We start from the raw sequence: 12,674 nt of genomic DNA on the forward strand, positions 1-12,674 counted from the left end.
GTTTGTAAATTTCTTATCAGGTAGTTGAGATGCTTCCCAAGGTTCTTTCGTCCACTATGTATACGTAACTGTAGGAGTAGGTTCCTACCATGAGCAAAAATATATACCACTGACCTCCCTTGTAGAACTGTTCATGCATACCAAGAATCCTTCAACAATGGTACCAAAAACAATGCTTTAACTGGCCACTACAATGTCAAGAACAGCAAGTAGCTACAGGGCAAAACTTATTAGCTCTGTTTACATGAGGAAAGTTAGGCAGGGGCCCACTTTGAGACCGAGTGGCTCCTATAGTATTTGTATCTGATTTTCTCGTTCACCATCCACGCATTTGCAACATGGTCTGGGAAAAATACGCGGTTGCACAGAGTACCGAAACCGGCAAAATCCAGTCGAACAAAAGGAAGGAAAAAAAATGGCTTGTCAAAATCATGAGAACGTGGTCGAAGAAGCACAAGCGTGAAGGAGCGCAAGTGTCTGCTCCGCAATGGCGCGCTTCCTGGCTTGCTTCACCCACTCGGTAGCTATCTCCTCTGCTTCAGTTCCATGTAACCCTTTCTCCAAGGCATCAGCTGCTGTACTCAAGTCTCCATCCACAATCAAGCTTTCTACTTTGTTTATAAGAGACTCAATGCCATCTCCAGCGTTATCACCTTTAATCTGAAAACAAATGGAAATATTGCAACTCAGTTTAAAATCGCAAGGATAATAACAACTACAGCAAGGTACTAAGACTCCAACAGGCCCAATTAGGAATACCAGGAATGGTTACAGTGACACAACACAGTACCTGTCCTATAAGTAGAAATGAGACACGTTATAGATTTCAGTATTAGCATATCATTAGACGATTCTTGATCAAAGATCCAGGAACAGCAATAACAGAAAAAATATATCAGGAACATCAATATAGAACTCACAATTGCATAATCACTTATCAAACTGGTCAAAGAAATGATTTCCTTAGCATTTACCTTGATTGAAGAAGCAACACGAGCAACAGCATGTGCCAGGATTCCACCACCACCTGCTGGTAGAAGGCTGAAATGTCTGATAGTTTCCTTCAAGGAGTTAAACTGCACGAGAAAAGATATATTAATTTAGCCATTTAGCTTTTGGGTAGCAAAACTGATGGTTTTAAACAAGCATTCATGACAAGAGGCACAGAAAAAATTGTGGTTCGCATTCTGTTTATGCTAATTGAAGTCTAGAACTGGTCAGGGCTCAAAAAACCAAAATATATGCATTTCTTTTTCATAACAATTGCTCAATGCATAGTAAGAAACTAAGCATATTGTCATAGGGAATATTATACATTCTATTTAACTGTAAGTATTCTAAATTCCATAATCCACTCAGAATAATAAAGTATGCTGTCTTAGACAGAAATAGCTTGATATTTTAGTATAGTGTCACATAATCAAAATATCGTACGCTTGTCTTATAAGCCGTACTTTTTCTGCCAGCCAACAGTGTTTTTCTCTCACGATAAATCAGAGAACAGTATTTTCAGCCATGGCTTTTCAGACCACCTTTTGTTTTCGGAAAAAAGAAAGGAGAAAAATATACCATTTGCTTCAACCCTATCCGTGTATCTGATCCATAATCTAAAACATCTTCCGGGAGTGACGAAAGAGCCAATTCTAACAGTGAATCTTTGTCAATGCCTTCAACAGATTTACGCAATAGCTCCACTTCTGAGCGGATTGGTGATCCACTGGATAAAGCGTGTTCCAAAGCAAGAGTGCCCTGCATGGAAATTTAAGAATTTTGTCATTATGATACATGAAAAGAGAGGATATTTCCGAATTTTTTTGGTTTTTGGGACTGTAGCACTTTCGTTTATTTGACAAACAATGTCCAATCATGGAGTAACTAGGCTTAAAAGATTCATCTCGCGATTTACAGGTAAACTGTGCAATTAGTTTTTATTTTCATCTATATTTAGTGCTCTATGCATGTGCCGCAAGATTCGATGTGACAGGAAATCTTGAAAAGTTTTTGGTTTTTGGGGTGAACTAAACAAGGCCTAAGTTGACCATAAAGCTTTCAATAGTTAGAACTTGGAGGCAAGCACATAAGGGGATTCAAGTTAACTTACCAGAGCAAGCTTATGAACTGAATGACTTTGCCTAGCTTCTTCAGATCGTGCATAGAATGCCATACACAGCGCATCAATCTGAAATCAAAACACAAAATAAGGTTAGAACCAAGTGCAAGCAAGCTGAAATTATGCATAACTTGTTTTTCTAGCAGTTTAAGATATAATATACTGCCACAGCAAACATATATAATCAAATTTGCTGGCTGTAATAATGATTTGGTGGATATAACATCTGGAGAGCGTTTGAATGGTAGACTTCAAACTGTGAGGAAGTTGTAGAGGATCCGTGTTCATCATAATCCAGAACATATATTATTATGACATATAGAAGAAGAGTGAAATGCTGAACCTACATCAGTAAAAATGCAGCTTACAGATGAACCAATTTTTTTTTAAAATGTTTTTAGACATCCAGCCATTGTGCTGCTTAACATCCTAATAGCATCACTGGCTAAGAATGGGGCAACAGGAACATTCAAAGGGAAAAGTGAGTGATAGGGAAGCAGTGTGGGCAGAAACTGCCACTACTAGTATTTAGTAGTCAGTAGAATCCAAAACAGTACATATACTCTAAATCAGGGAGGCCACAACCACATGTGCACCAAATCATTTAAGTTAGACAGGCCTCCGTTTTGCAAAACAGAGGTGCAAAGCCAATTGGAGAGGCACCACAGTAGGCCTGACATGCATTTTAAGCTAGTTCACATCAATAGCCATTTAGAGCGCAGCCCTAAACAAAATTGCATTCAGTCCTTACATTGAGGTTTGCTTCAGCGATCTGTTCAATCTGGGATGCTTTCTCTTTTGCAACAGCTGCAGCCAGTTCAGCTTTTGCTATCTCTTGAGCCTTCTCAATTTGTTGGCTTGTTTCTTCATCCTGTTAAATCAGGAGTACTAAGTTCAGTTACTTAATGAATTAGAATATATAGAGAAGAGAACCTAAACATATATTGAATCTGACACACCTTCCTCTGCAGCTCATCCTGCAATTTTTGTTCAGCCTTTTCTTGCAGTTCCTTTATTGCAGCAGCATTCTTCAGTTTCTCTTTCTTTAGCTCCTGAGAACAGCAAGATAATTGAAAAACATGACAATAGTAAATAATTTATCAGAAATTCATTGCAAACAAAAGATTCATATATAATTATAGCCTACATTGAATAATTTAAAGATAACATGCATATTGTACTGAGAATATTCTGCACTTTTGCTTTAAACTGAGGTGTTTTTAAAAAGAAGAATTCAAAAATATTCAGACTTTCACAGAAAAACAGAGCCTCACATGATATAGCTATACTAATTAGTATTACAAGTACATTATGACAGCCAAAGATTTTGTTAAAGGCACTAACAGTAGTATTTACATTTAGAAATCTAAGAAAACATAATATGGATCAAATCATGTCTACTTCATTACTTCATACCTTATCGAGAATTGCTGCCTCCTCTGCATACATTAGTTCCCTGGCCCTGGTGTCTTTCAGCTCCTTTTCATACTTTTCCTGAGAAAATGTATGAAGTAGACATGAGTTCCTCTGCATACATTACTTCCCTGGCCCTGATGTCTTTTCAAACTAGTGTTGAACCTTATATCCTCAGCAAATAAAGACCATAGATAAGCAAAAAAGATAAAAATGTAAATGAGTACCTTCAACTTTCTTCTCTCTTCTGAATACATGTATGCATCTACATCTGCCTGCTTCTTTTCGGCAGCATGAATAGCCTCAATGATATCAAGTACAATCTTACCATCTTCAGAAGTTTTTTCACGAATAACTTCATCACTTCTTTTTTCCTTAACGGTCTGGTTTTTTCAGAAAAAGAAAAGAAAAAAAGAATAGTCAAGTAAATAACATGGAAGAATTGTCATTTAAGTGTCATCAAATTATTTTTAGACACCTCTTTGCCCATAGAAAGTCATTTATCATATTCTTATAATCTAAAAACATTAGAACATTGAACTTACTGCATCTTTTGAAACATCAGGTTCATCTTGCAGTAAATATGTCTCAGCAAGAGATTTCTGTTCAACAGCACCAGCTCCAGTGAGATCCTACAGACAAGGATCAATTCAATAATCAGAAACAACATCATCAACCATTGAGAAAGCAGGATAGTAATATAAAAGAGTTTCAACATTTGTGCTAGATGGATACTACAGATGGAGGAAGCTGAAGTGACTACAAAGAAATAAAATAGTTTATAACAATGTAAAGCTAAACTGTGTGGGATCCCTGTGACAAAAACTCAAATTAACAGTCCTATAAATCAAAACCAGTCCACAATCAAAATGTTGTTCAAGAGTGCCAGCTGTCTGGTCAAGTTAAGTAGTCAATAAGTCATAGACAAACACAGATGCATCAATGCAACAATAAACCGTGAGACATGCACACTATGTAGGGCTACCTACACTGATGTATGTAAACCAAACTGCAAGAAAATTTCATTTGCAATTTTTATAGGAATTTAATAAGACCAATAGTACCTGATATAGAATCCATGTTACACTCAGAATTTGTTCAAGTGCCAATTTGGAACTAGGAAACAAAGATACTATCCTCTATCGATGAACATGCAAATGTTATGATAAGAAGGCAAGCAATGAACACAGAGGAATATATGTAATATACCTTTGGTACATCTGGACCTGTGGGGTGATCATAAGTACTAACTGTTGTTGGGGTTGACTGTACAGGAGGAACTGTGCTGTCTGCCTTATCAGTTTGCTGTTCATGAGGAACTTCACCAGATTCATTATCATCGACGGGAACTGTCTTTAGCTCAAATGCTGTAGAATCTTCAGATGGCATTTTAGTATCAGATCCATGTTCATCTGGAACTGGATGTGTCTCATGGGCTAGGGTTTCTGATTTCTTTTCCTCTGCAGGAACAGGCTGATCCCCATTGGTTGGAACCTCTGGTGCCCCCACCCTGTCATTTCGAACGTCCTTTGGAGTATTAGCCTCATTATTACCCTCTTGAACAATCTCAGTGTTTGGTCCTGACACGTTTTGTGTCTGGCCAACCTTTTGTTCAGAAGGAATCTTCAGATCTTCATACACCTTTACAGCATCTTCCTTCTTTAAGCTAAAAGGCAATTTCTTGTCCTTAAATTCAAGATCTATATAACCAAGTTGATGTGCACCCATAGCTGCTGCACCAACCACAAGAGTTCCAAGAACAAGCTTTGAAACATTACTTCCTGACTGAGAGGGTTGTCCTTGAGGACCTGGGGCGGCATTCTGTGTAGAACTCTTTGGAGATGCCTTTGTTGAGTTGCTTCTAGATTTAAGGAATGTTGGACTCTGGACCAGATAGGTCATGTCAGTTCCACTGAACATATACTATCTAGACAAGCTTTATGAAAGCAGTAGGAAAAAATAACTACAGCAGGATTATATTCGATGCTCTACATGGGGAGGAAAAACTGGACATAGCATACTAAGATAAAAGAATCTCCGACCTCGTTAGGATTAACCAACAAACAACATGGCCATATGTAACACTACTCCAATCCAAGTGGGATATAGCATTCACCGCGACATGAGCTTAAGTATCACAACTAAAATAACTCCATCCAAAGCTTACTAAAACAGGAACCAATAACATTACAACAATCAGGCACAGCAGGGAACTTATGTATCTCAATTATCCCTGATTAAGAAAATAAAGCATCTCAATTATCTGTGTGGAGATCAGTATGCCAGTCACTAACAGTACTCCAATATGACATGAACTTATGTATCTCAATATTGAATACCTGAACCACACATGAAATGGGATTGACATTACTTTCATAACCAATAAGTAGACATTACTATTAGCTTGAGTCCCCTCATCATCCTAAATCCTGGAACTTTCTCAGACAAGTGAACAAGGGGATCAGCACACCTGTCACAACATCACAGCATTGTATTCCAAAAAATCCTTGCTTATTTAATTCAATCTCAAAATGTGGAAACTCTAGAATTCCCTACCGTTACACCATATACAATGGCCAGCCTTACCAGCATTTCCAAACTAATGAGGACAGCAGCAATCTACCTAGCCTATTCACGAATTCAAAAGTCTTTCCTGACTAAGCTTAAACGGAAAACCAATCTTCTAACACAACAGGCAACAACGGGAACAAACAACCAATGGGGACGGAACCGTGTACCTCGCCGGAGATCGGTCTGGGGACCCTCGCGAGAGACCGCAGCGGGCGCAGATCCCGCATGCACCTGCAGTGGCAGGAAGAACAGAGCATCAGACATCGAAACCCTAAGGTGTGGTGGGTTGAGACCAGAGTCAGTGCCCGTACCGGCGCAGCATGGTGGGCGATGTCAATGGAGACCACCGCCCCTTGTTCTTCTCGCCGCTGGACTGAGGATGAGGAGGTGGAGGGGCAGTCGAGCGATGCGGACCCGATCGCTCTGCACGGCCACCGCCCCGTGCCACGCGACGGCGGCAGCGGCAAGGAAGAGGCGGCGGCGGGGAGGGGAGGCGAAGGGGGTGAGCGGCGCGTCGCCGGAGAGCTTCCTGAATGAACGCTTGGAGAAAAAGTTGGGGATAGTTCAAGGCCCCTGGAATGCGAGAATTTTTCGTGATTCTTATATTTTTATTTATTACATGAAAATGAACCGCTTCCTGTAAAATTTTATATTATTCATATCAAAACTTTGCGTTCCATGTTCAAAAAAAGAAAAAAAAAACTTTGCGTTCCAACAAAGGGCTAAAGTAGAAGAGAATAGAAAAAGTAAAACACTGCATATAAAATGGAAGGTTAGAATTATGTGCCAGTCAAAACAACGGAATTCACCAATGATGCAATACCATCGTACAAAAAATTATGAAATGGATTATGTCTATTTTTTTAGCCCCATGAACTCTTGTATTTATATCAAATTTTAAACTTCTAACTTTAACATCTCAACTATTAAAACCGTTTAGCTTTAAAGCCCAGAGCCATTTAAAGGCCACTAAAAAACCCGTCTCGAGGTTAAAATAAACGATTCTGATAGTTAAAATAAAAAAGTTAAACAAAGGCAATAGTTAAAGGGCCTAAAAAGAATAATTAAGTGCTCTAGTTTAAATATTTATGAATATGCTTATATATTTAAATTTACTTATCTATGAATATTTATTTCTCCATAGTAAGAAATATAATCTACACTTTATTATATTTTTGTCATAAAAAGTTTAAAATTATTATAAATTAAACTTTGGCACCATGTTTTCTCTAAAAGTATATTCTACTTATCGAGATCTACAACTTTGATTTAGATTATTTCTTCATCCAAGTTCATTCAAACAATTCAAATAAATTTTGAATATCAAAACCTAAGAACTTTAAACATAAATTTGGGAAAGTAAATAATTCTAATGTAACAGTCATCGTCGACAAAGTTGTATATCTCATCAGGATCTAACTTCAGTGTTGATAGTTTATCCATCCAAATTCGTTTGAACAATTCAAAAAAAATGAATATCAGAATACAAGACTTCAAATACAATTTTAGGACCGTACATGATTTTAAATAAAAAATTCATCAACTACAAAATTATATATCTTGTCGAGTTTGATCTTCATCATTTCTTCATCCAAGTTCATTCAAAAAAAATTACGACCTCAAAATTCTATTTGAAGTTCTCATTTTTTGAATTGTTCGCCCAAACTTGAATGGAGAAATAGTCCAAATCAGTTGTAGATATGGATGAGATAGATTATATTTTTAGGAATTTATGATGATTTCAAATTTTTCATTTTTTGATAAAAATCCATTAATGTGTGGATAACTATTTATCAATAAGTATGTCTAAATACATAAAAATTAATAAATAACTTAAAAACCAAAGTACTTTATAAAGTTCACTTTTGGCCCCTCAATTGTTGCTTTTGGTTAACTTTTTCACATCACTATCAAAAACATTCAATTTTGATCCAAAGGCAGTTTTGAGTGTTTTGTAGATGGGTCTAAGGTCAAAATTAAATGACTTTAATCTTTGAGGTGTCAATGTTAGATGGTTTTGTAGTTATGGGTTAAAATTAGACAAAGACAGGAGAGATGAGGGGTCAAAAATAAACTTATATAAGAAAAGTTATGTACTATCCCTCCATTAGAATAGCAAAAAAAAATTGTAGAACATGTAGATCTACGAGAGACTATAGTCCAAAACATATATTTGTGATTGTGATACGGTGATGACAAAGTTTAAGTCCATTGAACATATAACAAATTTTAATTTAGACGGATGGAAGTTGAGAATCGTTGACTGGGTGACTTTCTGAATCCAAAATTCGCACTGCCGAGTGACACTGGTTTAAATTTGGAAAAATAGAGACCCACCAACCCTTTTTTTAGGGAAACCAAAGACCTAATTAATTTTGCTTGTGCTGGTCTCCACATAAAATCCTTGGGCTTGGACCAGGGCCCACGGGCTTCTCAAGGAACTGATCCACATCCAGGGCATCCAGCGCAGGGCGCGGCAACGGTAAAAATTCCAAAAGCAAATGACCCCGCTCCAAAACCAAATGCAGGGCGGCCGAAACGCCCTGCGTTCCCCTGTACGCCGCCGTGCCGCCGTCGTCTCCATTAGGTGAACTGTGCGGCAACCGACAAAGGCTCTCCATCACTGCCGTCCCCCACCGTCCCCCAATCCATCCTTGTCTCACTCCGATCAAGGTACCAAATCTGCTTCTGATGTGAGATTGTTTCTTATCCCCTCGAATGTTTTGATCTGTCGATGGCGATTAGATGTGAAAATAGCTGTAGCTGTTGATCCATTTCGAAATTGGTTACTTTTACTGAAGACGAGAGGATAATCGTCCTGCTCACGTTGTCAAAAGTTTCAGAATCTATTGTAGGAGTTAGATTTCACTCTACATTTTATTCTGCACGCATCAGCTATTTTTCTCACCCTCCACGCTCATTTTTCTTTTTGGCAGCTAAGCGGGGACAATGCAGCTCAGGTCCGGGCGTCGCTTAGTGTACCCACCGCCGGAGCAGCAAGGAGGTGGCCATCGCCGCCGGTCCCAGCAAAGCTTAGAGGACAGGATCAGCAGCCTCCCTGAGGACCTGCTCCTCGAGATTCTCGTCCGTCTCAGGTCCGTCGCTGAAGCTGCGTGCGCTGGAGCGGTATCCCGCGGCTGGCGCGACCTCTGGACTGAGCTTCCCGAGCTCACGTTCTGGTGCGCCAACCCCCTCACTGTCGTGTCAGCGCTCGCCGGGATCACCCGTTCCTCGGTGGACCTCCTCGACATCAATTTGTCGTCGAGCTGGATGGAAGAAGACTGGGGTGGGGACGTATCCTTGCTTCTCCTCTGCGCTGCACTTGTGTTGCCGGAGAAACTCATCGTCTCTGTGATGATCCACCCCACAATAGAATACGCCGTCGAGCTTCCTTGCTTTGAATGCACCTCCTACCTTGGTCTTGAGTTGATGGGAAGCCTCCCAATTACTTTGCCACAGTCCGGCGAGTTCACTGCGCTCAAGAACCTTCACCTGCAATCATGCTGCATCGATCTTGGCGCCCTCCTCCTCCTCTGCCCGTGTCTGCGCATCCTGAACATCCTGAACGTCAGCGATCTCAAACATGCTGACACGGTGATTGTTCACTCGCCGTCGCTTGAGGAGCTCAGCTTGGAGATAACTACTCATGACATCTGCCGCATTGACATCGCGACCCCAGTGCTTAAGGAGGTGACACTGCACGTCGATATTGCCAAAGGCTTCAGCTTCTCCTTCTCAGCCCCAATGCTGAAGAAACTCAGTTGGGATTGCACTTATTCGTGCGTTACTGTTGGGTTCGGACAGATATGGAGCCTCGTGAGCATAAAGGAGCGTAAGCTAGATGAATTTCATGTCGTCTCACTGATCATAATGAGTTCTGATAATGTGCGTTTGCTACTTCTCTAGGCTTCTCTTCCAAACACCGAAATTATTTATTTTATTATATGCAGCTAAATGGTTTTCTTCATGTGATGAAAATTTCCTCTGTTGATAACATTGGACACTCACTTTGTTGAATGCAGTCAAATGGTCTTCTGGATGCAGAATGGAGCATTACACAACTGATAGTTCATCTTCCAGTGACTGTTTTTACTGTTTTAGAGCTGGATCTCGACATAGAGGGGCATACTTTTGGACCAATGATGTTGTGTCTGCTTCGGACTCAACCAATTATGCAAAGGCTTAAGGTGGACCTAAGACGTGACAAGGTAATCATTCGGCTATTGATCCTGTACTTATGTAATCTAGTTGGCTACTGAATTTAGATAGCAGTGAATTGTCTTATGTAATCTAGTTGGCTACTGAATTTAGATAGCAGTGAATTGTCCTTTAGTTTTGCATTCTGGTTGTTGATCTTGTACTCCAATTTTCTTTCAGGTACGAGTCTCGTGCCCAGTAAATTGTCCTTGTGAACATCCTATCAACTGGAAAAGTGAAGACGTCTCTTTGTCTAATCTTGAAGTCGTTGAAATTCATGGCCTGCAAGGAGAAGATGATGAAGTTGATTTCCTAAAAATCATACTCCGTTGTGCAACAGGGCTTCGGAGATTGACGATGACTATTTCTGATGACATCTCACCAAGTAACAATGGCTACGATAAGATCCGCAGCATTATAAAGGAGTATCCAGATGTGGAATTCCATATTATTGCATCTGGTTTGAGGGGGTTCTTTATCCTTGAATAGGAGAATATTTGCAAATGGCAACTGGTGTGTAAGGGTGGGGCGGGAGTTCGGGGGTTTTCTCGGCCTGGTGAGGTCTTCTTCTTATTTGGAATGCTGTGGGGGTTGTCTTATGTGGTTATGACTTCATCAGTTTTTATCTGTATGTAAGCTTCATGACTTAATAAATTTGGTGATGATCACTGGACAGAAGTGTCGTTTCCTATTAGTAGATCAATGATTTGCATCCAGATCAAATATCTCTAGTTTAAGGTTAACTCAGTAAGGTTCAACTCCTTTGTCTGCCAGGCAAGCTAGACAAGGAAACACGGCCTTGTCTGTAGTCTGTAACTCTGTACTCATGTCAATCGTCAAGCATGACTGCACTCTTTGCAATGTAATGTGCAAAAAGCAGTTCAAAATTCCCAAATGCAAATGTTTAGCCTCATCTCTTCACCATGCCTTCGATGAAATGAAGTCCAGTTTAACCTTTTTTTAAAAAGAACTCTTTGTAATTCATGAACTGAATTTCAGGTCTTGTTAGCATGTGGTTTACTGATAAGATAGGGCAAGTTCAGTTTGTCGATGCTGTTTTGTGGGAAAAAAAAATCAATGTATAAACTATAAATAAAATACATATTAGAAGCCCGAGAGCTTTCATGGAAAAGGAACTTTCATCTAGAGGAACAGTTCTGCGCGATTTGTTCTCAACAGGCAAAGCCAAGTTGCTTCAAGTAATTAGGTTACCTTTATTTATAGATTCTAGTGTTGTCCTCCCACAACATTCAGAACATCCAGGTTTTAGTATTTTTTTAATGCATTGCCAATAGAAAACAAGTCATTTCTTAGATTATTCTACATATTTATGGTAGGAAGTTGGTCAGTCCGTTCTGGTGTTCCAGAGAAAGGAAAATTAGCAATGAAGAGTTATTACATAGTAGTGTTTATCGCATTCTGTTTTGTTATCTGAAAGCTACAAATGCATGCAATTAACCGTTTTGTTGTGAGTCCAGTTGCTTTGCGTTGCAGTAGGTCGTCTATCTATAATAACCAGTACATCCATCCAACAAAAATAATCCTGTATTTTTCCTGCACGCTTTGGTTTCTACTACATTATTTTTTTCATTGATCAGGTGTACTCAAATTGAATCAGCCACTCCCATCCCAACAGACCGTGGTATCTGGTTTCAGCCATCAGAAATATCGCTCGGAATTGCAGGAAGATATACGCGGTCAAATACTCAAATGTCACGATTGTTCAGAGTTCATGGAAAAGATCCCACACCATTACCCGCTCAAGTCTGAACTTGAATAGTTCTCTGGAGTAGCACTGAAGTAGATGTAATCATATAAATATTTGTCAGATAAATTCGCAACATCCAGTCAATGCATGTTCCCGCAGGGCTATATATATTGCCAGCAAGATCACACACACTTTCTTTGTTTCCTCTATATAAAAGGATGCTATTGAGGCTGGGATCATGCATATTAGAGAGACTACATTATATTTTGCTATAAGATAAAGACCACCCCAAATGCAGGGGCAACGCAGTAGCATCTCTGGTTCAATTACAGAACCTGCCCTTGGAAGTTCAAACTGCGATACAAGTTTAGGAAATGGATGATGGCTGGTGGGTAATTTGCTCTTTCCACCGTTCCAAAACAAACGCAAGTCATTTTTAGCTTCGTCAAAATCTTCCAACTTTGAACTACCTTTGGATGATCGCCGCCATAACACAACGGAATCACTTATTGTCAAGATAAAGGAAGAGGCGAGAATGGTGTGCAGCAGGAGCCAAAAATCTTTGAGATCATTCCTACCTCCCTTGCTTGAGGCATAGCTTAGTTTTTTGTGGTTGTTTGTTTCTTTTGTGTGATTGTTTTGTATAGTGCTTGTTCTCTTCTGTATCAATACAAG

At 39.5% G+C, this 12,674-nt stretch overlaps 2 protein-coding genes across 5 annotated transcripts; one reads left to right on the plus strand and one right to left on the minus strand.

The window, feature by feature from the left end:
- On the minus strand, positions 151-6,668 carry LOC8068446 (MICOS complex subunit MIC60). Its single transcript, XM_002448563.2, has 12 exons — positions 6,406-6,668; positions 6,262-6,325; positions 4,733-5,407; positions 4,069-4,155; positions 3,751-3,906; positions 3,527-3,604; positions 3,070-3,162; positions 2,862-2,981; positions 2,102-2,179; positions 1,570-1,749; positions 975-1,076; positions 151-660 (listed from the first exon to the last, which is right to left on the minus strand). The coding sequence occupies exons 1-12, from the start codon at positions 6,414-6,416 to the stop codon at positions 430-432; spliced, it is 1,875 nt and encodes a 624-aa protein (XP_002448608.1). The 5' UTR covers positions 6,417-6,668; the 3' UTR covers positions 151-429.
- Positions 8,574-11,178, plus strand: LOC8079546. Of its 4 annotated transcripts, XM_021462833.1 has the most exons (5): positions 8,574-8,767; positions 9,031-9,784; positions 9,899-9,979; positions 10,117-10,302; positions 10,472-11,178. In XM_021462833.1, exons 2-5 carry the CDS (start codon positions 9,044-9,046, stop codon positions 10,778-10,780), a joined length of 1,317 nt encoding a protein of 438 aa, XP_021318508.1. In that variant the 5' UTR covers positions 8,574-8,767; positions 9,031-9,043; the 3' UTR covers positions 10,781-11,178. The 4 variants fall into 4 exon arrangements, with proteins under 4 accessions (XP_021318508.1, XP_021318507.1, XP_021318510.1 ...); XM_021462832.1 differs by having other exon boundaries at positions 9,031-9,979; XM_021462835.1 differs by having other exon boundaries at positions 9,031-9,979; positions 10,632-10,766.

The sequence above is a fragment of the Sorghum bicolor genome, chromosome 6 (assembly GCF_000003195.3).
Source record: "Sorghum bicolor cultivar BTx623 chromosome 6, Sorghum_bicolor_NCBIv3, whole genome shotgun sequence".
Taxonomy (NCBI): Eukaryota; Viridiplantae; Streptophyta; class Magnoliopsida; order Poales; family Poaceae; genus Sorghum; species Sorghum bicolor.

What these genes read in the sequence shown, in the direction of transcription:
- LOC8079546 (XM_021462832.1), top strand. Translation starts at nt 9,044, where the DNA reads ATGCAGCTCAGGTCCGGGCGTCGCTTAGTGTACCCACCGCCGGAGCAG. An exon ending in TCATAATGAGTTCTGATAAT is followed by an intron (nt 9,980 to 10,116) that starts GTGCGTTTGCTA and finishes TGTTGAATGCAG; the next exon opens with TCAAATGGTCTTCTGGATGC. An exon ending in TGGACCTAAGACGTGACAAG is followed by an intron (nt 10,303 to 10,471) that starts GTAATCATTCGG and finishes ATTTTCTTTCAG; the next exon opens with GTACGAGTCTCGTGCCCAGT.
- LOC8068446 (XM_002448563.2), bottom strand. An exon ending in TCGCTGAAGCAAACCTCAAT is followed by an intron (nt 2,180 to 2,861) that starts GTAAGGACTGAA and finishes TTTTGATTTCAG; the next exon opens with ATTGATGCGCTGTGTATGGC. An exon ending in CAGTTCATAAGCTTGCTCTG is followed by an intron (nt 1,750 to 2,101) that starts GTAAGTTAACTT and finishes ATTTCCATGCAG; the next exon opens with GGCACTCTTGCTTTGGAACA.